This window comes from Antechinus flavipes, chromosome 3, assembly GCF_016432865.1.
Source record: "Antechinus flavipes isolate AdamAnt ecotype Samford, QLD, Australia chromosome 3, AdamAnt_v2, whole genome shotgun sequence".
NCBI classification, from domain to species: Eukaryota; Metazoa; Chordata; class Mammalia; order Dasyuromorphia; family Dasyuridae; genus Antechinus; species Antechinus flavipes.
In genome coordinates, this window is record NC_067400.1 from 566,277,349 (window position 1) to 566,304,203 (window position 26,855).

General features: G+C 47.1%; 1 protein-coding gene across 1 annotated transcript; it reads left to right on the forward strand.

Annotated features, from left to right (window-relative positions):
- MFSD2A (MFSD2 lysolipid transporter A, lysophospholipid) lies at window positions 1-26,855 on the forward strand. Its single transcript, XM_051987769.1, has 14 exons — window positions 1-447; window positions 3,566-3,691; window positions 11,105-11,229; window positions 17,023-17,146; window positions 17,720-17,798; window positions 18,050-18,198; window positions 20,253-20,343; window positions 21,128-21,246; window positions 21,593-21,676; window positions 22,587-22,670; window positions 22,810-22,922; window positions 23,969-24,112; window positions 24,273-24,449; window positions 26,303-26,855. Exons 1-14 carry the CDS (start codon window positions 358-360, stop codon window positions 26,361-26,363), a joined length of 1,566 nt encoding a protein of 521 aa, XP_051843729.1. The 5' UTR covers window positions 1-357; the 3' UTR covers window positions 26,364-26,855.

The following is a 26,855-nucleotide window of genomic DNA, read 5'->3' on the forward strand; positions in this document are numbered from 1 at the left end:
GTGGGCATCGGAGGGGATCCAGGAACCTTGGGCAACGCCGAAGTCGAGCCAATGCCTGGGGCGGGGCCGAGGGCAGGCCTCGTTGATTGGCAGGGGGCGGATCTTCGAGGCAGGTCTTTAAAAAGGGAGGAGGAGGCGGAGGAGGGAAAGTCGAGAAAAGACCGAAAGGAGGCGGGGTAGAGAAGCACTCATATACGCGCACACACACACACAGGACCCGGCGGAAAAAAAAGAAGAAAGAAAGCGGGCGGGCAGACAGCTCGTAGCCGGCTCCGCCGCGAGGCGCTTTGCTTTCGCTGCGTTTCATTCAAAGCCCAGCGCGGCCCCAGCCGCCCCAGCTCGGCTCGGATCCCGGCCATGGCCAAAGGCGAGGGCGCAGAGAGCGGCTCGGCCACCGGGCTGCTACCCCCGGGCATCCTCCGGGGCGAGGAGAACGGTCGGACTCAGGTGAGAAGGGCTCAGTAGGGGAGCAGGATGGTGTTGAGGGACTGGGGCAAGGATGGCGGCGGCCCAGGGTTGGAGAATCTTAGGTCCGGGGATGGCAGATAACTGGAGGATTAGAGTGGCGCGGCATGTAGGGGCAATTGTGTGTGGGAGTGGGGGGATAAATTGGGGAAAGGGGGGCATAGTAAGAACAGAGAGGATAGAGCGGGTACAAACGTGGAGGCCAGAGGCTGGGAATGGGGAGTCCCGGGTCTGGGGGGTAAAGTCAGGGACACAGACCTGAGAGAATTGGGGACGTACAACACGGTGAGAGGGGCAGAGATTTGTAAGGGAAAGGGAAGCAGGTGGTGGTGGTGATTGTGGATCTGGGGAATAAATTTAGGGTAGATGGGAATGGGGAAGGTAAAGGTCTAGGGAAAGAGGATCAGTTTGAGGTTGAGGGGGAACTATGAAAGGACACAGGTGGAGGCAAAGAACTGGTGGAGATGGGGAAGATGATAAGAAGGGGTGGGGGACAGAATTCTGGGGCGCCACGGGGTTGGAGGAGCAGATATCCGGGTGGGGGTACAGATTTGGAAAAGCGAGAGCGTGACGCTTAGGGCCAGGATGGGGAGGAAGGCAGTTTCCATTTCGGGGTCAGGGATGCAGCCGTCCTCATTTATTCGGTGGAAGGGGCGGTCGCTGCTGGTTCCAGGAGACGATTAGCTGGGACTCCGGGCAGGCTGAGCGATCACACAGTTGGCCGGGGAGGGGGAGGGGGGGCGGGGAGAGTTAGAGTTCTACCCGAAAGGAAGAATGATTAGTAGAAAGCTCCCGCTGAGGGGAAGAAGGTGGCGTCAAGTTGGGGGTACAGGTTCAGTTCCAGCTCAGGTGGGGCGGGGGACTGGATCCGCGAGCTATCTCACCCCACCCCCTTCCTCTCCTTTCTCGGATAGCTGGGCAGCCGGCTGCCAGATCCATGTGGTAGTGAGTGACTCCGCTACCTCATCACGCCCGGCTTCCTGGCTCCCGAAGCCCTGTACTTACCAATTGGGCGTCTAAGACGCTGGATCGCGACTCCGGGACCCGGGACCTGGCCTTCCCTTCCCAGTCCGGCTTTACCCTCAAATTCATTCATAAGAACAGAGGCATCGTTCTTAAAGGGGACAAGGCTGAGTAGCGCTGAGCGGAACAGAACAGAACGGAGGGATGCAGAGATGGAAAGGAAGGTTTAGCTCTGCGAACCTCCCTAGTTTCCCTGCTCCATCTGAAACGGGTTGGGGTGTTCAGAGGCTGCACTGGCTCTTGCCTGCTTATATCTGAATACCGGGAAAGTCGTGGGGTTGCAGAGTTCGGACCATTGGAAAGCACAGTCCTGTCCCGTCCGGGTGTCTGGGCCCGAGTCCAGAAATGCTCAGCTCAGACCCTGAGACACCTCAGGCCTCCTCCTGCCTCCTGTCCCCCTCTCCTACCGGGCCTGGGTGGTGTCCCCACCACTCCCTATCCCCGCCCATTCCTGGGGCTCTCGAATTAATTTTAGAAGCAGACTACTATGCGTTGGGTTGGGCTAGGCCGGGCATCTGTCTCTTGTCTGCCCCTTGCGGCTTTCTCCAGCCCCTTCCCCCCACTCCCTTCCAGGAGCTACTTGGAGCCTAGATCTGCTAGGGCAGGGGTCTTGGGCAGGACTACTTCCCCACCACCACCCCAGCAACAGCTCGGGAGGCCTGGCAGGGAAGCTGGGCTTGGAATTCTGAGATGACTGTCTTTACCTTTTAATTTCATTAATTGCTTCTTGAAGGGGCTCCCACCTTAGCTATTAATCCTCCACGATGAGTAATCCTAGTTTTCTGCCCCTGTGGTCCCGCCTCAACAATCCATTCCAACATTAGCCCCCCCTTTTCAGAGCTCAGAGCTGGAAGAGACCTTGTAGAAGATCATTTCAAATTTATGAAATGCCTACTGGGTGCCACACCCTGAGAAAGAGTTTAGTCAAGTCACCCCTGCCTTCATAATAAATTGGAGGTTATTCAGTCCATTTACAGAGGTAGAAATTGAAGCCAGAATAGAATGAAAGCTGGTGGCAGAGCTGACAGAATTCAGGGTTTGGGTTTCCAGACCTCTTGGGAGAGGTAGGTGCAGGTTGAAGCAGGAGGAGCCCAATGTCACTAATAAATAGTATTTATTAAATAACCACTAAGGATAGTGAACAGCCTTTGCCTTCATCGATGCAATCTTAATCTTTCTGAAGGCAACCAAGAGATGTCAAGGTCATTTTGAGGGGCCGAGGTAAGGCTTGTAGCATTGGGAACAGTTCTTAATGATCACTTGGGATGGACTAGAGAACATTCTCCACCCCATCTTTTGGGGAACTCTCCACCCTCCCCCATCCCCAGTGAAGTCCCAGGGGCCTGGAGGTTCCTGAAGGCTTGGAGTGGATTTGCCTTCTTGGGCACCAGCCCAACCCCCACCCCTGGCTAGGAACTGTGGAGACCTTGATCTGACCGTATGGAAGAAAGCAGCTGTAGGCCCAGGCTCATAGAGCAAAGCCCCTGCCCCACTTCCCTTTACCCTCTATAGACAGGTCTATTCAAGATAAGGGAGAGTGGGACCTAGTCCTGGGTGGGTGGGTGGGTGGGTGAGGGTGGGGTTGGGCCCAGGTCCCAGATGCCTTGGAGAGGATTTTCAGGTTGTGGCAGGACTAGGCAAGGGACTGGTTGGGCTGTTGGAACCTGCTCTGTTTCCCTTTCCCCCCATATGTCTTCTTCTGACTAGAGCCTGTCTTTGGTCTGGGAGTAGGAGATGGGGGGAGAAGAACCCTTGGGTTAACCCAAAGTTGGAGATCCTGTTTAGGAGAAGTGATAAGCAAAAGTCACAACACTTTCCTTCCTGTCCCTTTCCTTTTATTTTCCATTTCTCTTTTCCCTGTCCTTAGTCTCTAGAAATGAACATTTCTTTCCTTGTTTCTGCTCAAAGTGAGGAGTGTTCTGTGAATGAGAGAGGATGGAAAATCAGGGAGCCTGTTGGACTTGGGGAGGTATCCCACAAAGGGAGCTTGCTGGTCCTGGGAGAAGGGGGCCGGGGAATATGGGGTCTGATGGGGACTTGCTAGACCAACCCACTGAACTGCTTCTTGTCCCTACAGAAAGGTGGGAAGAAACAGCTGACCATCTGCAGTAAGCTCTGCTATGCTGTGGGGGGTGCTCCCTACCAGATCACTGGCTGTGCCCTGGGCTTCTTTCTTCAGATCTACTTGCTGGATGTGGCTCAGGTAAGTGCTACTGATTCTAGGGTGATGATGCTGTGGACTATGTATGCCAAAGGGATGAGCTTGCCTTCCTCTCTTCCTTTCTCCACTTCTTTCCTCTGAAAGTCACAGAGCTAGGAGAGACCTGAGAGCATCAGATCTTAGAGTTGAGAGGGGCCCAAGAGTATAATGAGCTGTTAGAGCTGGGAAGGACCAAAGAACTTAGGATTTTAGAGCTGAGGAGGGCTTTAGGATATAGAATGCAGAGCTGGGAGAGATCACAGACCTAGATTGTCTAGCTGTTACAGGTCTACTGACAGATGGGGATACTGTGGCCCAAAGACCTTAAGTTAGTTGCCTAAGGTCTTAAAGCCAGTTAATGACAGAGCCTTCTTTCAAGTGCTGATTTTAAAATGGTATATTTAACATTTAAGGTTGTAAGGCACTGTGTGTGTGTGTGTGTGTGAGAGAGAGAGAGAGAGAGAGAGAGAGAGAGAGAGAGAGAGAGAGAGATCTCATTTGATTCTCACAACAATCTTGGGAAGTAGATGCTTTTATTACCTCCATTTCAAAAAAAAAGGAAACTGAGGCTGAGAAGGGTTAAGCGCCTTGCCCAGGATCACATAACTAGTTAGTTTCTGAGGTAGAGTTCAAATATGAGTTTTTCTGAGTCCTAGATGCTTGGCAACAGAAGACTCTATCCCTCAAAAATAATGTGTGAGGCGGCTTCCTGGGCCTTGGGTTATAATTGTTCCAAAGGCAGACGTAGATGAAAATGGGGGTGGGAGTGGAGAGAGGATAGGAAAACTAAAAATGATTCCTCCCTTCCATTTCAGTTGGTGAAAGGAAGCAGGAGGTGTAAGGGAATTGGGATAAGTGTGGGCCTGGTGAGGAGGGGGTCAGCAGAGAAAAGCTTGCCTGTTGGTATTGGTTGATCGATTTGTTCCAAGAAGAGATGGGCACACTGTGTCCCTGGCTTAGGGGCAAACAGGGGCCTTAGCATGGGGATTTCAGGGAGTGGCTGTTAGCTGATGGGGAGGGGTGAGTCTGACCCCTTTCCCCTCCACTAGAGATGGGGGGGGGGGTGGAGGCTGGGAGCTGGAACATTGCAACTCTGACAGGGCAGCAGGACCTGAACCCATCCGGCTGCCATTTGGTGCCAACCCAACCTAAGCCCATCCTCCATGCTTCTGGCAGGGGTACTGCTTCTTCTGGGAATACATCATTTATTCTTCTGAGGAAAGGCAGAATGTGAGGCTTAATTGATTTCCCCAGAAGGTGATGGGACATTGCTTGGAGGATGACCGGCCCTTTTTTCCCAGGAAGGGAAACCCAGAAAAAGGGGCAGATCTAATTTATGCTAAAAAGTGTTTTCTTCTTAGTGCTGGGGTTTCAGATGGGAAACTGAGGCAAGCAGAAAGAAAAAGAGAGAGAGAGAAAGAAAGAGAAGAGAAGCCATAGTGGATTCAGCAAAGATATATTGAACCCCCCCTAAGGAAAGGACAAACAGAAACATTAAGTCTGGCCCTCAGGGAGTTCATAGTTCAGCAATTCAATTTTGCACTTCAGTTGACATCAGATGTTAATACAAATATTGAGAAAATCAAGGCTGAGCTTTGACCAGAGACCTCCACAGTGAATGCTAGGAGAGCAACTCCATTTGCTATGGTGATTTAACAGTTACATAGTGGTTTTTTTTTCCCATCTCCCTAGTCCTTGGATAGGATTATTAAGCCAATTCTAAAAGTGAAGAAAGCTGAGATTTCAGGAGGGGAAAGGCTTGGTTAGGGATCACACAGCTGTAAGAGTGAGATCCAGGATGGCCACCCCTCCTAAGTCCCCCAGGACTTCTGCTATTCCTACTATGACTTAATCAGCATCTATTAAGTACCTTCTTATAAGGCAGGCACTGTGTTATGCCCTGAGTCTACAAAGGCAAATTTGACTCTAGTAGCTCCATTCTTTCTGGGTGAGACAAACGGTTTTATTTAAAGTAAACGCCAGATATATACAAGCCAATTTAAGGGGGAGGCACTAGCAGCTGGTGGGGAAGAGCAGGGAAGACATCCTGTAGGAGGTGGCATTGGAAATGAGTTTTGGAAGAAAGGAAGGATTCTCCGGGAAATCAAATGGGGTAATGGATAGAACACACGACCTCAGACACTTATTAGTAACCCTGTTTGCCTCAGTTTCTAATCTGCAAAATGAGCTGGAGAAGGAAATGGCAAACCACTCAGTATCTTTGTCATGAAATCGTGAAAAGTCAGACGTGACTGAAAACAAAGCATTCTCAGAGTAGAAAGTGAGGATGACATCCCATTGTATCTTCTTCAGGGAAGCTTAGATAAGGCTTTGACAGAGAAGAATGGGAGGAGGAATTCCAAACTTAGAACATCAATGTGAGCACAGAAATGGGAAAGTTATAGAGATTGTAGAAGAAACAGAGTTTGAGTTGGAATATTAGCCTTATTTTTAAAGAGAGATAATAATAATAATAGCTAACATTAACAGCACTTTAGGGTTTACAAAGCATCTCACAAATATTACTTTATTTAATCCTCACAATAGTCCTGGAAAGTAAGAGGGGTTATTATCCCCATTCTATAGAGGAGCTAACTGAGGCTAGAGAGGTTGGGATTGTCTTGGGTCACACAGCTAATAAGTGTGTGAATCAGGATTTGAACTCAGGTCTAATTCCAAGTTTAGCACTCTATCCATTGTGCTTTGTTCTTGTCGTTCAATTACATCTGACTTTCTTTATATATATATATATAACTTTTTATTGATAGAGCCCATGCCTGGGTAATTTTTTTACAACATTATCCCTTGCACTCACTATCTGACTTTCTTCAAAGATGCTTGAGTGGTTTGCCATTTCCTTCTCTAGTTCATTTTACAGATGAGAAACTGAGGCAAACAGGGTCATACAGGTAATAAATATCTGAGGCTAGATTTGAACTCAGGATAATGAGTATTCCTGACTCCAAGCCTTGATACCCTTTTCACTGAGCCACATAACTGCCCCTACTATGCTCCCTAGCTTACTGCAAAGAAGGCTCAAAGGGTACAGTAGTATTCCTTCCCTCCTATTCCTCCTCCATTCACTGCAAAAGCAAGCATAACGTTATGATATGAAGTCATATGAAATATATTTCCATACTAGCTAGAAAGTTGCAAAAAAGCAAGAAATATAAAGAAAGCAAAAAAAAAATCTTCAGTCTGCATTTAGAATTCATTAACTCTCTTTGGAGGGGCTAGCATTTTTTATCATGGGTCTTTTGCAATGATAGAGACTTGGTTTCAAATCCTACACACATATACACTCACCCCGACCCCTACTAGCTGTGTGACCCTAGAGCTGTCCCTACCCTCTGGGTGCTGTAACTGGCTTCTTCACATACTTCTGTTGGCCCACTCAGTGAAACTAAGTAGCTATTAGAGAGAAGGAATTTCTATACTTGGGATGGAGAGGATTTCTGTACTTATGGGGAGAATCCTTAGACAGGAGTTCTCTCAGGCTGTCAACAAAATGTAAGAAATGATTACTACTATGCAGAAAAAGTCCAGGTGGGAAAGAGAAAAGCCAAATTATAATTATTATAATTATAGGTATTAAAAGCTCTCATTTCTGTAATAAGGTTTCCTTAAGGATTCTTTTTTAAAGGTTTTAAGTCTTGTGATAGAGGGGGTGGGAAGTATTATTTTCCTTTTTTTTCAGAAAAAGAAACTCAGGATTAGGAAAGGAAGTGACTTATCCAAGATCACATAGGTAACCAGGGCTTGAAACCAAGATTCCTGACTTCAGGTCAGGATTCTGTCCTTGACATCCCACTGAGGGCTGTAAGAGAACAAAGAAGGAAGAGATCCCCGTGAGCTTCCTGGGCGGGCTTCCTAGAAAAGGTGGGACTTGTGTTGTGTTGGGCTTTGAAGGGCAAGTGTGATCTTTGAGGATGATAAAGAAGGGGGTAAAGTGTGAGAGCCAAAGCCTAGAGTTACCAGGGAGTGTGTGTGTGTGTGTGTGTGTGTGTATGTGTGTAATTTGTATTGTCAATGAATAATTGACAAGCTTTTCTCAAGCATTTCTATTTTCCTTGGACAGAAATCTATTGAAACTATTGAAGGTTTTTTAGTAAAGAAATTGTTGAATTCCAAGTTTTTCTTTAGGAAAGGTTACACTGGTAGAGAAACCAGTTAGAAGGCACTGAAAAATAATGGAAAGCTCCCTAGGACTATTTAAGCTTCTAAGTGGTACATCATGCCAGGAGTTAGGAAGATAAGAAGTTCAAATCAGACAATTGCTAGCTGTGTGATCATGAGCAAGACATTTGACCTCCGTTTCCTTAACTATAAAATGGGAATAATAGTACCCACTGCCCAGTGTTATTGTAAGGATCACATAAGATAATATTTGTAAAGTGCTTGGCACATAGAAGGTACTATATAAGTGTTTATTTCCTTCTCTTTCACTTCCCCTATCTCTCTGAAGAAATACCTACCTCCCATGACACCCGCCTCTCCTGGCTGGTGTGAAGAAAATACTTTACAAACCAAAGAATTCCATAGAGTCATTATAGTATTGTTAGGTAAAGTGTTGGGAGAGTCAGAAAGCTTCATTAGATTCATGTGCGGGCAAATCAGAGCAGCATAGTTTTGGAGCTGGAAGGAATTTCAGAGACTAAACCCCCTGATTTTACAGGTGAGCATATGAGGTCCAGAAATGACTTGCCCATAGTCACATGGTTAGTCAGTGGCAGAACCAGGATTTGAACTCGGCAAATCCAGCACTTTCCCCACTGTGTGCTTCCAAGCTTCCCTTAATGGTTGTGTGTCTTTAAGAGGGTCTCTTAGTTTCCTGCTCTGTAAAATGAGGTAATAATACTCTATCTTGCTTGGGGTGGGTACAATGAGGCAGAATGGAGGAAAGAGAACTATGCTGATGGCTTAAGTCTGGGCAGATCCTAGATGAGCCTGCATGTGTAGACTGAAGAAAAGTGGGAATTTCCTGAAACAATGATACCTCAAGTCCTGTCCCTCCAGTGCCCTAACACACAAAACTGTTTGGATCACGTGAAATTTAAGTTCTATGAAGATGATTTCTTACTTTTTAATATATATATTAGCTTTTTACTTTTCAAAATAGATGCAAAGATAATTTTAAACATTCACCCTTGAAAAACCTTGTGTTCCATATTTTTCTCCCTCCCCTAGATAGCCAGTAATCTAATATAGGTTAAATATGTGCAATTTTTGTTAAGATGATTTTTAACCATGAAGTTTCCTATCAGAGTAAGCAAGCAGGAGTGTTCTGGAGCCAGCTCAAACTGTCTCTTAGATCTGGTTGTTAAATTTCCAAGGTGAGCTTTTAGATGCTGGAAATTGGTAAACGCCACAAACCAGGACTTGATTTATTGCTTATTGATTGTCTAAAGATGTTTTTCATCTTTAGAAAGATGGAGACAATGTTAAAAAAGCAAATTAAACTTAAAAGTATGTCCTGCATACAAGTTGTACCTCTTCTTCCTGAGCTGGTTGTTAAACATTGAATGGATGATGTGTATTGGAGAGGCTAGATTTTCCTTGAATAATTTTTTTCAAGAGTAGGAATTATTTCCTTTTTTTGGACTTTGTGTCCTTGGTGCCTAACACAGTGTCTGCATATAGTAGCTACTTTAAAAAAAATGCTTGTTGATTAATTGAATTTAGAGTTACAGAGGTGGATTTGCCACTTAATGTTTGTGTGATGTTAAGCAAATCATTTAACTTCTCTGTAAAATTATGGGGGTGGGTGAGGTGACCTTTTTAAAGATCTCTATGTCTTTCTGTGTCTTTCTTTTTTTCTCTTTCAATTTCTCTCTCTTTACTCTATTTCTCTTTCTCTCTCTCTCAAGATATATAGATATATACATACATATATACTCACCCATATATATAGATGTATGTATGTATGTATGTATATACTAAGATTACTACTAAATCAGTTAATCATTTTTACTCTATAGTAGTTGTACTAGTAGAACAGCTAGGTAGCTAAGTGTCTTTTTTCCCCCATTCCATGTTCACAGACCCTCTGAAATCTATGCAAGGACCCAATAAAAATCCCTGCCCTAGGCAATTCATGATCAGAGCCTCTTCCAAGATGGTGGCTGTAGGTATGGGGATGGAAAGGGAGAATAGAAAGAAATGATTTTACCAAGAAAGAATCGGGGAAGCGGGAAGGAAGAAAGGGAAACAAAATCAGTTTGATTGGCTGGAGGAAATGAAGTCGAGGAAGGCCACTGAGATTTCCAGTGTGAGGGCTGACCTGGTCCGGGGTCTGATGTCACACAGGCATGGGGATGGTGTTCAGCTTGGGAGTCTGCAGCTATAGGCCTTCTAGAGATAAGAAAGCTCTCAGATTTTCTGGATGGGACAAAAGGAAGCTTGTAGGAGTTATATGATTTACTCAAGCTCAAATAGGCACTCACTGAACATGGAATCCTGGTTTTCCCGTTTGAAATTCAATCCTGTTTCCTGAAAACAAGGCTGAGGCTTTTTTTCTCCAGCCACAGCCTCTACCACATCCCTTATTCCTGTTGCTGGTGGGCACTTCAGGGCAGAACTGTCCAAAGAAGACAGATGAACTAGATATCTCTCTCTGTGATCTGGCAAGGTAGTAAGTGATTATCTTTGTGATTCTGGATAAGTCACTATCCCCTCAAATGTTGGACTAGAATCAGAAAAAACAAAACAAACATATATATATAGTGATGATCAATTATGAAAGACTTAGTTCTTCTCAGTGATTCAATGATCGAGGCAATTCCAATAAACTTTGGATAGGATGCCATCTGCATCCCAGAGGGAGAATTATGGAGACTGAATCAACACATGCTTTGTTCACTTTTTTTCTTTTTCTTCTGGTTTTTTTTTTTTTCTTTCTCATAGTTTTTCCCTTTTGTTCTGATTTTTCTCTCCCAACATGATTCATAAAGAAATGTATATTTTTAAAAATTATTGTACATATATAACCAGAAAAAAGAAAATAATAAAAAGGGAAATATATATGTATGTGTATATATATGTGTGTATACATATTGTATTTCAATATAATTGGTTTCCCAGTTATCCTATGCATTTTAATTTATGTATTTAAAAACATGACTGAGATTACAGCAGCTTCTCAGCAGAATAATACACTATGACCAAGTGGGATTTATACCAGGAATGCAGGAATGGTTCAATAGTAGAAAAACTATTGCCATAATCCACCGTATTAATAAAAACATGACTCTGAAAGGGCCCCACATACTTCTCCAGGCTGACAAAGGAGATGTAATCTAAAAAGAGCCCTCTCTGAGATGTTTTATAGCTTTCTGTGACTGCTTTGATTCATGAAGAACCTTCAGCTCTAGGGTGATTCCATGAGTTCATTTTTTTCCTTTCTCAACCTTGTGCCAGGTGGACCCCTTCTCTGCTTCCATCATTCTGTTTGTGGGCCGTGCCTGGGACGCCATCACTGACCCCTTGGTAGGATTTTGCATCAGCAAATCTTCCTGGAGCCGTCTGGGACGTCTGATGCCCTGGTAAGAAGATTCTAACAGAACTTTTGCCTCCCCCATTACTTAAGCTTTCCCCTCTGGCTCTAGCCTTGCTGGACAGCCTGTGTACCTATTACCTGTACTGATGAAATGAACTCTAAAGTTACAAGTGTCCCCAGGCATGACACAGGAGCTGGGCCTGGAATGACGTAAGCAGCTGGGGGTGTCGTAAGCCTGTTCTAGGACCTGGATGACTGTTCCCTAGCCTCCCCTCTGCTTATTCACAGGGAGTTCCTGATCATTCCCCTGTGGTTGGCATAGGAGCCCAGCCAGGATGTCCTTTTCCAAGCCAACTGGGCGCAGCGCCTAAGGCCTACTGATTTCTCTTTCTTGCTTATTTGGCTAGCAGGCTAAGATTTGTCCTCCAGTCATATACCCCAGTATCAGCTGGGGCAGTGTCCTTTGCCCCAAATAATGTTTGGGTTCAAAGTCTTCCCATCCAATCCCTGGGGCATTTCTGAGCCCCACAAGGGGATGAACCCCAGGTGCTCTGCTCTTTTGCTCCCCAGAGTTCCCTTACCTCCTGTGATAAGTGAGGGAATGGGGAGACCTACTTTTATTCAGCTCCCTTCATTTAGGGGGATTTGGTTTTGGGGAAGAGGTCTCTCTCTGCCCAGATCCTTCCCCTCCTCACCAGCCCCACCTGCCGTTTCTTCCATGTTGACCACTATACAGCAAAGTCCTGGGCAGTTGGGGTTAGTGCCAGGGGGTGAAGGACTTGGCTGGCAGCCTTCAGGCTTTCTCCAGTCCCCAGATTTTTTCCTTATAGAGCTTTAATCCATTGCCTTATTGTCTGAAGAATATAGAGGGAGGTGGCAAAGAACAAGGTGTGGGCATCCTGCACCAGGACATAACCTGGATGGATGTGAAAAAGTGGATTTGGCATCAGAGGTCCTGGGTTCAAATCTCGACCCTGACATTTACCCTCTTTGTGATCTTGGTCAAAACATTTCCCTTCGTTTGGGTCTTGATTCCTTCTCTTTAAATAAGAGGGGTTTGCATGAGGTTAAATTTGAGTCCTTTCAAGCTCTCCAATCCTATGATCCTTGAATGAACAGATGCTGGATGGCTGGGGGTGGGGGGCCATGGTTCCCTACAGGACATCCTGCCTGGAGCTTGGGGGGAGGCAGGGTGTGCCTCCTGTTTGTTGAGCCTACCCGCTCCTGGGACCCCCCACTTAGCCCTCCGGCCTTCAAAGGTCTGGCCAGCCCTCCCCACCCCTGGCCCGGCTTCCTTTCCCATGCAGTTGCCCCAACTCTGGGCCAGGTCTTGAGGCCGACAGTCTTTGATCCAGACCCCCCCAGGATGAGCAGACTTCGGGGGCGTTTATTTTTCTTATAGTGGTCATTCTTCACCTGCTTCCGCAGCCCCCTCCTCCCCGACTGCGTGTCCCCCCAGGCTCTGGGGGAGGGGGTCAGGAATCCCACCTCCACCATCTTCCAACTGTGGGACCTTAGAGGAGTCACTGCCCTTTCGGCAGAGCCGTGTTTACATCTCCGTAAGAGGAAAGAGTTGGATTCGGTGATCTCGCCCCTTCTGGCGCAAGAAGCCCCATCATCCCGTGATTGTCCCGGCTGGAGCTGGGGAGGGGGCACCGGGCGAGGGAGGTCGGGAAGCCGGCTCTGCGCCGCGTTGGCGATGACTCAGGATGGTCTGGAAGAAGGAGGTGTGGTTCGGCCCCTAGGCATCTCCCCACCCAGCCCAGCCAATAAGGAGGCAGGGTGTGTCAGGGGCTGGTCCCCGAGCTGGGCGAGGTCAGGGGTTACTCCCAGTCAAACTCCTCGGCTTGGGTGGCTGAGGGTGAAGCTGCGCCAGCGCCTCCTGCTCGCTCCGGACTCGCTCCTTATCCCTGGAAGGAGTCGGGGTAGAGGCTTGCAAAAGGGGGCGTAGGAGGGGGCGGGAGTGCCAGCCTCAGCCCATGCCCAGGAAGAAGCCTGGAGACTGCCCAGCAGGGCTGTGTCCTGGCAAGCACCACTCCGACCGTGCCCGAGCTTTGAGAAGTATCTCTCGCTGGTTCCCTGGTCTTGGGAAACCTAAAACCGGGCTGGCTCCTCTCTGCATTGCAAGCCGGGTCCTTCCCGTACACTTCCCGGGGCACGGCACCCTCTCCCTCCTCCTCCCCTCCACAGGAAGGCGGCTTGTGCTCTCAGCTTTTCGGGGGCTTTTCCTGTCCTGCCCCTCACCCAGCTACAAGCCCCTTCCTTTCCCCTGGACTGTCTTGTGCTGGTGTTGTACGCGGGCCATCTTCTCAGATGGAACAGAAGCCCCTGACAGAAGGGACAGCTTCCTTTTTGTCTTTGTGTCTTTAGCACCTAGCACGGGGCATAACATCAGCCATAGTAGTAATAGAAGTACTACTCCTAAGTAATAGGAGTAATAGTAGTACTAGTGCTGATACTGGTAGTAGTAGTAATAGTCCTAGTATAGTAGTAGGAGTGGTGGGAGGAGGAGGAGGAGGAAGAAGGTGGTGGTAGTAGTAATGCTGGTAGTAGTAGTAATAGTAGTAGTAGTAGTAGTAATGCTGGTAATAGTAGTATAGTAGTAGTAGTGGTGGTGATAGGAGGAGGAGGAGGAGGGGTGGTACTGGTGGTAGTAGTAGTAGTAGTGCTGGTGGTGGTGCTGGTAGTAGTAGTATACTAGTAGTAGTGGTGGTAGTAGTAGTAATAGTAGTAGTCGTGGTGGTGATAGTAGGAGGAGGAGGGGGGTGGTACTGATGGTGGTAGTAGTAGTAGTAGTGCTGGTGGTGGTGCTGGTAGTAGTAGTATCTAGTAGTAGTGGTGGTAGTAGTAGTAATAGTCATAGTCGTAGTGCTGGTGGTGGTGCTGGTAGTAGTAGTATCTAGTAGTAGTGGTGGTAGTAGTAGTAATAGTCATAGTCGTAGTGCTGGTGGTGGTGCTTGTAGTAGTAGTATACTACTAGTAGTGGTGGTAATAGTAGTAATCATAGTGGTGGTGCTGGTGCTTATAGTAGTAGTAGTAGTAGTAGTAGTGCTGGTGGTGGTGCTGGTAGTAGTAGTATACTACTAGTAGTGGTGGTAATAGTAGTAATCATAGTGGTGGTGGTGGTGGTGCTTGTAGTAGTAGTAGTAGTAGTGCTGGTGGTGGTGCTGGTAGTAGTACAGCAGTAGTAGTTGGAGGAGGAGGAGGGGTGGTGCTGATGGTAGTTGTAGTATAGTAGTAGTAGTGGTGGTAGTTGGAGGAGGAGGAGGGGTGGTACTGGTGGTAGTAATAGTATAGTAGTAGTAACGGTGATAATTGTAGGAGGACGAGTGATACTGGTGGTAGTAGTAGTAATAATAGTAGTAGTGGTAGGAGGAGAAGGAAGAGTGGTACTGGTGGTAGTAGTAGTACTAGTAGTACTGGTGGTGGTGCTGGTAGTACTAGTAGTGGTGATAGTAGTAGTAGTAGTACTGGTGGTGGTAGTAGTAATAGTAGTTGTAGTATAGTAGTAGTAGTGGTGGTGGTAGTAGTAATAGTAGTAGTAGTGGGAGGAGAAGGAGGAGGAGTACTGGTATAGTAGTAGTAATAGTAGTAGAAGTAGTATAGTATAATGACAGTGGTAGTAGTAGTAGTACTGGTAGTAGTACTAATGTTAGTGGTAATAGTAGTGGTGATGATGGAAGTAACAGTAACAGAAGTAATGGTGAGAGTTAGTAGTGACAGTAGTGTAATGGCAATGGTAGTAATTTAATAATAATAATATAGCACATAGTAGGTGCATAATGTGCACTTGTTTGATCAGTCTTCTGGGAAAAGATTGTGGAAAGAGCACTAGGTTTGGAGTCAATTTGAATTCTGACTGTCATCTGGGTGACCTTGGGTCCAAACCCTTCTCTACTCAGGGCCTCCTCCTCAGTAAAATGAGGGAAGAGATAAATAAATCGGTCATTAATTGCTTAGTATGTGCCAAGCACTGGGAATGCAAATACAAGCAAACAAGGCAGTTCCTGCCCTCCAGGAGCTTGCCATCTAATGAAAGAAGAGAACAGCTGAAGGAGAGCTATAAAGTGGGAAGGAAGGAGAGGGTGCCCAGCAGGGAAGTGCTGCCAGTGAGTTGAACCAGGAATAAAATGAGCATGGGGGGGCCCCCACAAGAAAAGCTGGTCCAGGCAGGGTATTTATTTACCAATCAGGGAAGGAAGCCACAAGGAAGAGGTCTCTTTAGAATGGGAACATTTATCTACTATCTTTAAAGCCAAAGATTTGATAGGCAGGGAAACAGGCTTGGAGAAAAGTGATTTATCATCACATAGTTACAGTCCTAGAGCAGGAAAGAATCATCCTGAGACCCTAAATCCTTAGAAGACCGATGACCTCTGAACCTGTTCTTGGGGATCCCACAAGTTGGAATTTCCTTGGTTAGCAGGCAGGCTGAGAAGCTATCAGTCCCTGCTCTCCTCTGGCCCCACTGCTCAGCCTCAGCTGCTTCTTACCAGGATAGCTTGGGGTCCCCTATAGGGAGGAGGTAACTGACAACCTCTCTTTTTCCAAGAAGGTGCAGCTTTCCTCAGAAAAACAGGGTTAGCCCCACACTCCTGAGAACTGTAGGATAGGCAGGGCCCACCTGTGGGAAAGTCTGCTGCATCCTGGTTTCCCTGGTCCAGTTCTAGGCTGGCCACCCTCCCATGTTTCCAACTCCTTGGAGGGAAACAGGACTAGCTTAGAAATTTTATTCATATAGGAACCAAGGAATCAAGTGAACAGGATCCAACTTGGAAAACATTTTCCCCTTTTGCATGTTTGCTAGCTGGAATTTTTCCTTCCTTTCTCTCTCTCTCTCTCTCTCTCTCTCCTTCCTCTCTCCCTCTCTCTCTCTCGCTCTCTCTTTCCTTTTCTCCTTCCCTTCCTCCCTCCTTTTCTCTCTCCCTTTCTCCCTCTTTCCCTCCTTCTTTCCCTCCCTCTCTCTCTGTTGCGCTCTCTCTCTTTCTCTCTCTGTCTCTCTCTCTCTGTTGCTCTCTCTCTCTCTCTCTCTCTCTCTCTCTCTCTCTCTCTCTCTCCCTCTCTGTCTCTCTCTCTCTCTTTCTCTTACAGAATCCTCCCTGAGAAACCAGACTGTCTAGGCCCTCTCTCCCAGTGCATGTTGGCTCAGCTTAAGGAATACTATATTCCCTGAGGTTCTTCACTGAGGGGTTTAAGGCCAGCCGGACTGGGAAATCATCCATCTACAGAGAACAAGAAGGAAAGGAATGGTGTCAGTCTCCTGACAAAAATCTAGGGTTTTTTCTCCTGCACTATGCTCTTTCACAGCATTGTTGTGAGGAAAGAGATTTGTAAATCTTCAAGGACTATATAAATACCGTTTCTTGTTTTTTCTAACATCCAAATTCTGCCCCCCCCTTCCAGGATTATGATCTAGCCTTAAACCCCATTCCATACTCCAGCCAAGTCCATAATAGGATTTAGAGCTGAAAAGAACCTTAGGGATATTTCAACCCTCTCCTTTTTACAGTTAGGGAAACTGAGGCCCACACTGGTAAACTATATTTTCTGAGGTCACACAGCCAGGCCGTATCAACAGTTGAGTTTGATTTTCTAATGAGGTATTCTTTATTGTTTAAGGCCTCCTCAGCTTGGACTCTGGGATGTATGACTGGCATTGGGGGCATGAGGGAAGACCCTTGCTTTTCTGGTTTTCTTCTGGGGACAAGGGAGGGATGGGGATCTGTGGTGCTGAACTTACTGGATGGTGAGGGAGGCGGATGAAATAGAAGAAGAGTTGTGGGGGGGTTTTCTCTGTTCTTAGTCACTGGCTTACCAACTTCCCTGCTTCCTCCTCCAGGATAATCTTTTCCACGCCACTGGCTGTGATTGCCTATTTTCTCATCTGGTTTGTTCCTGACTTTCCCAGGAACCAAGCTTTGTGGTACCTGGTCTTCTATTGCCTGTTTGAGACACTGGTGACAGTAAGTATATGTGACTTGAATCTCTGAGACCTTCTTACCACTATCCCCTCTGGGAGTCTCTCACTTAGGTGGGCTCAGGGTGTCAGGTCTCTTAAAGCCTTCATTTGGCAAAAGAGGAAATTGAGATACAGAGAGGAGAAACTAGCCCCCAAATCACATAGATTAGCCTGTAGTCCTTCTGCTCCCTTCTGCTGTCTTCCACTGGCCTGTTTGGAGAAGTTCCCTTGGACACCAGCATAAGAGGGCTCTGAAGAGAGGCAAAGGGCCTGCCTCAGCCGGGGCTGCTGCCCTCTTGGTTCCCTGGTTAGGTCCCTCTGCCTGGGAGGCTGGATCACAGCAGGAATATTGGGATCGGTTATTAGAAAGGGTATTGAAAAGCTAGGAGGAGAACCAAGAAGAGCAGAAGGACCAGTCCAAAGGACTGGGGTGTTTAGCCCGGATAAGAGAAGGCCTAAAGGGGCTTGTGATTGCTCCCAGAAATCTTACCTGGAGGAGGGGTTAGTTATTGTCCATGGGGCCCGTGGGCATCCCCATGCCCACGGACAGCGACTGACCTCCGATTCTCTCTTTCAGTGTTTCCATGTTCCATACTCAGCTCTCACCATGTTTATCAGCACGGAACAGAGTGAACGTGATTCAGCCACAGCATACCGTAAGTCTTTTCTCTCCTTAGCTGCAAACTCCTTTGATGCAATCCAGTGGCCCTTTGCCAAAGGAGGGGAAACAGGCAGGCTCAGAGCTACCCCCTCCCAAGTCCATCTGTCCCAAATCCCTGCCTTTCCCTAGGGTGGGATGGGAAATAGGAACTCTGGAGATAGTCTTAGCCTTGACCTTTGTCCTGTGGGAATCCCTTTTCCAGGATGGACCTCAATACTACCCCTGCTTTTTTTTTTTTACCACCAGGGATGACTGTAGAAGTGCTGGGCACAGTGCTGGGCACTGCCATTCAGGGGCAAATTGTGGGCAAAGTGGACACTCCCTGTATTCAAGATCCTGACATACTTGTGGAAGAGGTGAATCAGACTCATGCTACCAGCTCCCTGAATGATACGGTAAGACACCCCCCCAATCCTCTCCCAGAAGCCAAGACTTAGTTTGAGACCCTGGATATCAGGGGGCTCAATAGAACTGGCAATAATCATAACTCACTCAATTGTGTCCGATCTTCATGACCCCATTTGGGATTTTCTTGGCAGAGATGCTGGAATGGTTTGTCATTTTCTTCTCCAGCTCATTTGACAGATGGGAAAACTGAAGGTTAAGTGACTTACCCAGGGTCATCTAGCTAGTAAGTGTATGAGACCATAATTGAATTCAGAAGAGTCCAGGGCTGGCACTTTATCCCCTGGTAGGCACCTAGCACCCTAGCTTATGTATGGTATACTATTTTATGGCTACAGAGCAGGAGTAGAAGTAGCAAAGGATTGTCACCCTATTTTGCGAGGAAACAGGTCTAGAATAGTAAACTGTCACTTGCCCAAGATTACGCAGCCAGGAATATGATCACGAGTTTTAGAGCTAAAAGGAATCGTAGAGATCATCTTGTCTAATTCCATCATCCATCAGAGAGGACAGGTGAGGTTAAGTGACCTTTCCAAGGTCTCAGTTATATGTATTCCATTAAATAACCTTCCAACTGTGATTCTTTGAAAAAGTGAAGCTCATTCTCCTACACAGCCTGCTGCCAACTAGAGAGGAGAAGCTTATCTCAAAGACAGTCCCTGTACTCAAGGAGCTTACTATAATATAAGGGGGACTCAGCCCAGGGGAGGGTTGGAAAGTACTTGGGAGTTGGGCACACGGTGGTAAAGTCTGGGCAAGCAGAGCCAGAAGCAAGGAAGAAGATTTCAGTCACCACAATGGAGACCCTCATGATGGAGGAGCTCATTAGAAGCAGCAGAGCCAGGGATGCTCTAGGCTGAGAACTTTCATCAGAGCTTGGGGCAGGATTAGAATGGCCTCTCCCCAGATAACAGCAGATTCCTCATCAGATTGCTCTTGGTGGTTCCTGTAATTTCTTTCAATTCTAGGCTACTGTGGTTCTGTTGAAGCAGCAGCCCATTGTTTGGACCATTGTTCAAATTCTCCCAATTCCTTCTCTCCACTTTCCTCCTTCCTCTTTCTCTCCTCTTCCTTCTTCTTCCTTCCCTCTTCCTACCTTCTTCTCCTTCCTCACTCCTCCTCCTTTCTCCCTTCCCCTTCTTTTTCCTTCCCTCACATTCTCTCTTCCTCCCCCTTCCTCATTCACTCCCTATGCCACCTTCTCCCCTCCATTTACTCTACCTTCCTTCCCTCTTTCCCCTCTCTCTGTCACTCATCCTTTTCCTTCCCTCTCCTCTCCTCCCTTTCTCTCTCACTTTCTCCATCTCTTCTTTGTCTCTCCCCTTCCTTCTTCCTCTCACTACCCTTCCTTCTTTCTTCCTTTCTCTCCCCCTCCTGTTTACCTTTTTCTCTCCCTCTCCCCCTCCTTTTGTTCTTCCTTTCCTTCTCCCCTTCCCTTCACCTTTTCCCCTCCCTCTCCCCTTCCTTTGTTCTTCCTCTCCTAACTCCCTTCCCTTCCCTCCTTCTTTCCCTCCCTCTTTTTTCCTCTCCCTCCCTCCTCCCCTTCATCTTGTCCCCTCCCTCTTCCTCTCTCTCTCTCTCTCCTTCTTTCTTTCCCTCCCTTCTCCCCTTCATCTTTTCCCCTCCCTCTTTCTTTCTTTCCTTCCCTCCTCCCCTTCACCTTTTCCCTTCCCTCTCCCCTTCCTTTTTTCTTCCTCTCCTAATCCTCTTCCCTTCCCTCCCTCTCTCCTTCCTTTTTTCCTCTCCCTCCCTTCTCCCCTTCACCTTGTCCCCTCCCTCTTCCTCTCCCTCTCCTTCTTTCCCTCCCTTCTCCCCTTCAACTTTTCCCCTCCCTCTGTCTCTCCCCCTCCATCTTTCTTTTTTTCCTACTTCCATCATTTCCTGGGCCCCAAGCCCCTCCATAGAACCTTCCCCCTTCACTCTTTCTCCATTCTCTGACTGCAGAAGTTCACATCCTTTGCATGGTTTGGAACGGGCTGGAGCTGTTGGGGCTGATCTGCTGAGGGGCCCTCCTCACCTCCTCCCCCATGTTTCTCCTCTACAGAAGAATGCCTACATGCTGGCTGCCGGAGTCATTGCTTCCATCTACGTTCTCTGTGCGGTCATCTTGTCTCTGGGTGTGCAGGAGCACAGAGGTGAGGGGGCTGGCCTCTGGAGAGGCTGAGAATCGGAGCAGGATGAGGGACAAAAAGGCAGCGTCTGAGGCCCTGGGATTAAACTCACATGACCCCAAACCAGCCCCTGCCATTCATTCTCAAGATCTGGGGCTGGGGTCCTCTCTTGCCTTGGGCTCAAGTCTCACCCCTGGTAAATAGAGAGTTGGACAGATGCCATTTAAGATCCAGGCCTGGCTTTGTAATTAACTTGCTTATTCTGGCCAAGGCCCTTCTCCCCTGGATCTGTGTCCTAATCTCTAAAATGAGACATTAAGCAATCTAAGATCCCTTCTAGCTCCAAATCTTAAGATCTAACTCCAAAGTTCTTTCTTCATCCTCACCCAGCAGAGATTCTTATCCCTCCCCCTTTCCCAAGGGTGGAGCCCCTCCTCTGGCCTTGTTACTCCCTTCCCATGGCTTCTAGGCCCCCAGAACTTGGGGAGATCAGAGCTTTAGAGCTGGTCCCCCAGTCCCTCCATCCTGGGCTTGGCTTAGGCAGTTTTTTACTGGAGGAATAGCCAGTGCTGCAGAGACTAAGACGGGGAGGGGCTGGTGGTCCTCAGCCAGGGGAGGAGAAAGGAAGCCTGTGCCCTGTACCCTCAGCCTGAAGGACAGGTCCTGGCAGGACCTTGGCTGGGAAACAAATGGACTTGGGGCATCAGTAGGAGGGGGGGGACTGAGGCTTTGCCCTGAGGATGTGGAAAGTGGAGGCTTGGTGCTTATTGTTTACTTTCCCCTGACCATTCATCTCTTTGACCCACAGAGCCCTGTGAGAAGAAGGAGCAGCCCCCTTCTTTTTTCCGAGGGCTCCGACTGGTCATGAACCATGGCCCTTATATCAAACTCATTGCAGGCTTCTTGTTCACCTCTCTAGCCTTCATGGTAAGATGGTGGGAGAAGGGATGGAGGGGGAGGAAGGGAGGGAGGGAGGACCAGAACAGAGTCCCACCCCAGGTCCACTCTAGTGGGTACAAAGAGAGATGGAGCCCAAGATGCTCAAAGCCCTGGGGGGAGGGAGGGAGGGAAGGAGAGAGGGGAAACAGAAGGGAGGGAGTGACCAGAACAGATCCCTCTCCCCCAATTCCTTCTGCCCGTCTACTCAAGGAGGGACAAGGACAGTTGGAGCCCAAGGCGCCCAGAGCCCTGGGGCTGGGGAGCATCATGCTGGGGGAGCAGCACTGGAAGAGGAAGGGCTAGCTACTCAGAGTATCCTTTTCTCCTCTCCCAGCTGGTAGAAGGAAACTTTGCTTTGTTCTGCACCTACACCCTGGGCTTCCGGAACGAGTTTCAGAATCTGCTCCTGGCCATCATGGTGGGTCCTACACACAGGGGTGCTGCTAGGAGAGCTGGGTCAGGACTCTGGGGGAGGGGAGGCGGAAAGCTGGCCGGGACCGGTGGGCAGGGCTGCTGGGGGAGGGGGCCAGGGGCCCAGAGGGGGAGAGAACAGGGATTCCTTTATTCCTGCCTCTAGCAGGGAGGAGAGGTGGGAATGAGAAAACCACACGGGTGTGTGTGTGTGTGTGTGTGTGTGTGTGTGTGTGTGAGAGAGAGAGAGATTTGGGGGGGAGAGACGAGAACCTGGTATAAGCACCCAGATTGTCTAAATAATTGCTCTTATTTCCACAGTACTGTATGAAACGGTTTCCTTGTAATATCTGTGAGGTCATGTGTATAGGTAGCGCTAGCCCATTTTATGACCAGAGAAATGGAGGCTAAGGTCACTCAGTGAGTGTTGGAGCTGGTTCTATAATCAAGGCTCTCTCTCCCAGGGCCCTCAAACACACGTACTCATGCTCCAGGTCCCCCACACTCTTGGGGAACAGAGATCCGTCCTCTTGCTAGGTCGCGCTTCCCAGAACAAAAGTTTATTCCCAGCTTACTTTATTGGATTACACGGTCATGGCGGGTGACTTTTATTCCCTTCCCCAACTCCAGTCTGTTTCCTCAGTAAAATTCAGGTTCTTCAAGGTGCTTAACTTGAGTATTGGACTCAGTCAGGCCCGGTTCTGTGGCTTTAGGCCAGTCCCTTCCCAGATGGGGCCTCAGGTTTCTCATCCATAAAATGGGACCTGCACTATCTCTTACCCACGGGATTGTTAAGTGAGCCCAGATCAGTGAAGGTCCCAGTTCTCTCAGCATCTTCCTTGTCCTTGCACCTGTCAGAGCTTCTGGCTCGGGAGCTGCGCTTGACTCACCTGTACTTGTCTCTCTCCTGCTCCCAGCTCTCGGCCACTCTTACCATCCCCATCTGGCAGTGGTTCCTGACTCGGTTTGGCAAGAAGACGGCCGTGTATGTGGGAATCTCGGTAAGTGAGGGGGCAGTAAGAGGTGGGGCTGCCGGGGGAGCTGAAGGGGAAGGACAATGCAGAATGTGTCAGCTGGGTTCTGGGAGTGCAGGAGGGGCAGGGAGCTGTTCTTACTGACCCGGACTTGTTCCACCCACAGTCAGCTGTCCCCTTCCTCATCTTGGTTGCCCTGATGGAGAGTAACCTGATTATCACCTACGTGGTGGCCGTGGCTGCTGGGATCAGTGTGGCCGCTGCCTTCCTCCTGCCTTGGTGAGTCAGAATTCCAGGGATGCTTTGCAGGGCCCGACAACGGGACTTGTAGCCTTCCACAAACCACCGAACACTTCCGGGTTTCAGTTCCACCTCAATAAATGGGAGTTTAGACTAAACGCTCCCTAAATCTACCTATAAGTAATTGTCTACTGATCCCGATAAGCCTTTGCTTCCTTATCTGTGAAATGAAGAAGAGGAAGATAGAGCCATGGCCTCTAATCCTCTATGGTTCCCTGTAATCCCCTTAATGCTAAACTGCCTTATTTGTCACATGAGGAATCTGGAGAAGTAGGGGATAATGTTAGGTTGGATGGTGGGTAATATGAGAAACATATAAACTTCCACCTCTAACATTTTGTGAATACCTGCATATGAAAAGAGAGATTAAGTATTCTGTAAGGCTCCAACACCCCGCCTTCTCCCTCTCACCCCACCTTCCCCAAGCCCCTGTTATTGGAGTCTCTTTTTTTTTTTTCTGTAAAATTAAAGATCTGGACTAGATACAGTGAAAAATTGCTGGACTCTGGAGACGTGAGTTCAAGAGTTGCCATGACACTTACGGGCAGTGTAAACTTGGGCAAAATCACTCCTGTCCATACTTTGAAGCATGGTGATTTTATTGAATTCTTGCTAGAAAAATTATTTGTTACAGAAATATGTTTTTAAAAATTGCACATATTTAATCTAAATTAGATTGCTTTCTGTTTTAGGGAGGGAAGAAAGAAAAAAGATCCAGGACACAAAATTTTACAAAAGTGAAGGGAGGGGCAACTAGAAGGAAAATGGATAGAATACCAGCCCTAGATTCAGGAGCACCTGAGTTCAAATAAAGCTTCAGTTACTTAACACTCTAGCTGTGTGACCCTGGGCAAGTCATTTAACTGCAATTGCCTTGACTAGAAAGGGGGGAAAAGTTGAAAACTATCTTTACATGTATTTGGGAAAATAAAATACTGCTGAAAAAAAGAGAAAAGATATTTGCAAATTTCATGTTGATATTGAAGTAGGAGCTGCTGTTCTCACCACAATCTTTGTCCTCTTAGGTCTATGCTGCCCGACGTGATTGATGACTTTCATCTAAAGCAGCCCAACGCAAGGGGACATGAACCGATTTTCTTTTCCTTCTATGTCTTCTTCACCAAATTTGCCTCCGGTGTCTCCCTGGGCATCTCTACTCTCAGCCTCGAGTAAGTGAATCCCTGGGATGACTGGCTAAAGGCTCTCTCCCTGCCCTGTCAGGCTCCCTTGGAGGAGGGAAATTTGGGGGGGGGGAGAGTACTGAGGCTGGAAGAGCTCTCAGCATTTAACCTTACCCTCTCTCTCTTCCCCTCCCCAACCTTTCTCCAGCTTTGCAGGTTATTTGACAAGGGGCTGCTCCCAGCCCGAAGCGGTCAAGTTCACTCTGAAGATTCTGGTGACTGTTGTCCCCATCGGCCTCATCCTTTTGGGTCTGTTTCTCTTCAAACTGTATCCTATTGATGAGGAAAAACGTCGGGAAAACAAGAAAGCCCTGCAGGTGATCAGGTAAGCGCTTGCACTGGCCTGGCAGATTGACATGGGCAGCTATGGGCTGCTGGGTAAGCAGGGAGGGTCAGGGATGGCTAGAGGACAAGTCTAAAGAAAAGAACAGAGTCCATTTTTCTGACACTTAAGTTTCCAAAACTGCTATCCTCACAGAATCCTTGTGAGGTTAATACTTGTAAAGATTCTTATCCCCATTTTACAAATGATAAAATTGAGATTCAAGAAAGGGAAAATGACTTGCTCAGGGCTACAAAGTTTTTAAGAGTCAGAACCAGTGTTCAAATACAATTCTCTTGATTCCAATTCTTAATCTCTTTCTGCTAAACCATTCTGTTTTGCAATTCACACCAATATAATTCAACAAATATTTATTTTTGGTTTTTGTCAATATTTTTGTTATTACATCACCTCCATTTCTTTAATAGAGAAAGAGAAATTTAAATAATGTCATTTCAGTCACATCTAACTCTTTGTGACTCCATTTGGGGTTTTCTTAGCAAAGATACCAAGATGGTTTGCCATTTCTTTCTTCAACTCATTTTACAGTTGAGGAAATTGAAGTAAGTAAGATTAAGCGATAGATCCAGAGTCACACAGTTAGTGTCTGGGGCCCAATTTGAATTCAGATCTTCCCTACTTTGGGCCCAGTCCTCTATTTATTGTACAACCTACTTGTCCTTGAAGCCTTGTTACAAAGAATAAAATAAAATAAAAAGCAGTTTAGAAAAATTAACCAGACTGAATGTGGATCACAACATAGTATTTTCACCTTTTTGTTGTGATTGCTTGTTTGCTTTTTTTCTTCCTCACTTATTTTCCTTTTTGATCTGATTTTTCTAGTGTAGCATAATAAATGTAGAAATATGTTTAGAAGAATTGCACATGTTTAACCTATATTGGATTACTTGCTATCTTGGAGAAGAGAGAGGTAGAGAGGGAGGGAAAAAAAATTGGAACAGAAGATTTTGCAGGGATGAATATTATATTGACAACTATCTTTGCATATATTTTGAAAAATAAAAAGCTATTATCATTTTAAAAAATAAGCTAATCAGTAAATCAATTGATCCTTGACAATATATGCAATATTACATATCCATAATCCCTCACTTCTGCAAAAAAGGGAGGGAGGTACAGTTTCCTATTTCTTCTTCAGGACCAAATTTGTTCATAATGATTACACGTTTAGTTTGGGAAGTTGATTTATTGTTGTTATCTCCATCCACAGTGATATAGCTACTTATATAAATATTATTTTCCAGTTCTGCTAATTTCAGTTCGTCTTCCATGCTCAACAAAAATTGACTTTTAGCTGAGCATTGGAGAGATACCACACAGCCCTTGGGCCTCGTGGAGATTACAGTCCAGTCAGCTAACTGTATTGTATGGAATTACATAATGTACATTAGCGAGGTACCAAGGGAGATGGGAGGGGGAACAGTCCTGAGATGCCCAGGGAAATCCAGGTACTCTTCCATGAGGAGTCAGCTCTTGAGTTAGACTCAAAAGAATGTCTGGAAACCAGAAGATGAAGAGCAGGTAGCAGATAATTCCAGGTGCAGAGAACTGAGGTGTTAAGAGTGCTGGGCATTCATGGGATAAAAAGTAGGTGGGTCTGTCTGGAGTAGAATGTAGAGAGGAGAAAGTAGCATGACCCTGGGCTGGGCAGGCTTGTGGTCCATGTACCAGACAGAAGCATGTGGGTTCTCTATACACATGGAGAGGCTTGCAGAGTTTCGGGCTCCTGGGGATAGGGATGCTCAAAAACATATCTCTTGGCAAGAGGTGGGGGGCAGGAGCACTAGGGACATTTTCTATGACTCCTCAGCTCATTGTCTCTCCTGGTCACATAGGGAAGAAGCAGGAAGCTCGGGCTCTGACACGGACTCTACAGAACTGGCCAGCATCCTCTAGGAACACGTGATACCACCTGGAAGCCCACCCTCTGCTCCTTGGGGTTTATTGAGGAGCCCTACCAGCCCAGGTCAAGGGCAATGAACTCAGGGCTGAAAATCATGCTCACTTGTACCCAGGCCACCCTAGGGAGCCATCTGGTCTCTAGGTCCCCAGGGGGCCTCTAAAAGATGAGGAGTGAACACTACAGAGACTACTGAAGCACTTGCTGCTCACCAGCACTCCCCAAAATGGGCTCTCTTTCCAAAGGAAACAGGCCCCCAGCCAGACTGATCAACCCCAATGGGGTTGTGACTGCAACTACCAGAGACTGATCCTGTTCCAGGATCCCAGACACTAATGTAGAAAGAAGTTTTTATAAAGAACCTAATTAATAACTTAATGACTGTGTACATATGAAATGTTCTCCTGTTTTGTATATGTCTGAAAAACTAGGTGCCACAGTGCTATTAATATTATTAATTTACATAAAAAAAGTTGGATAAATGGTAA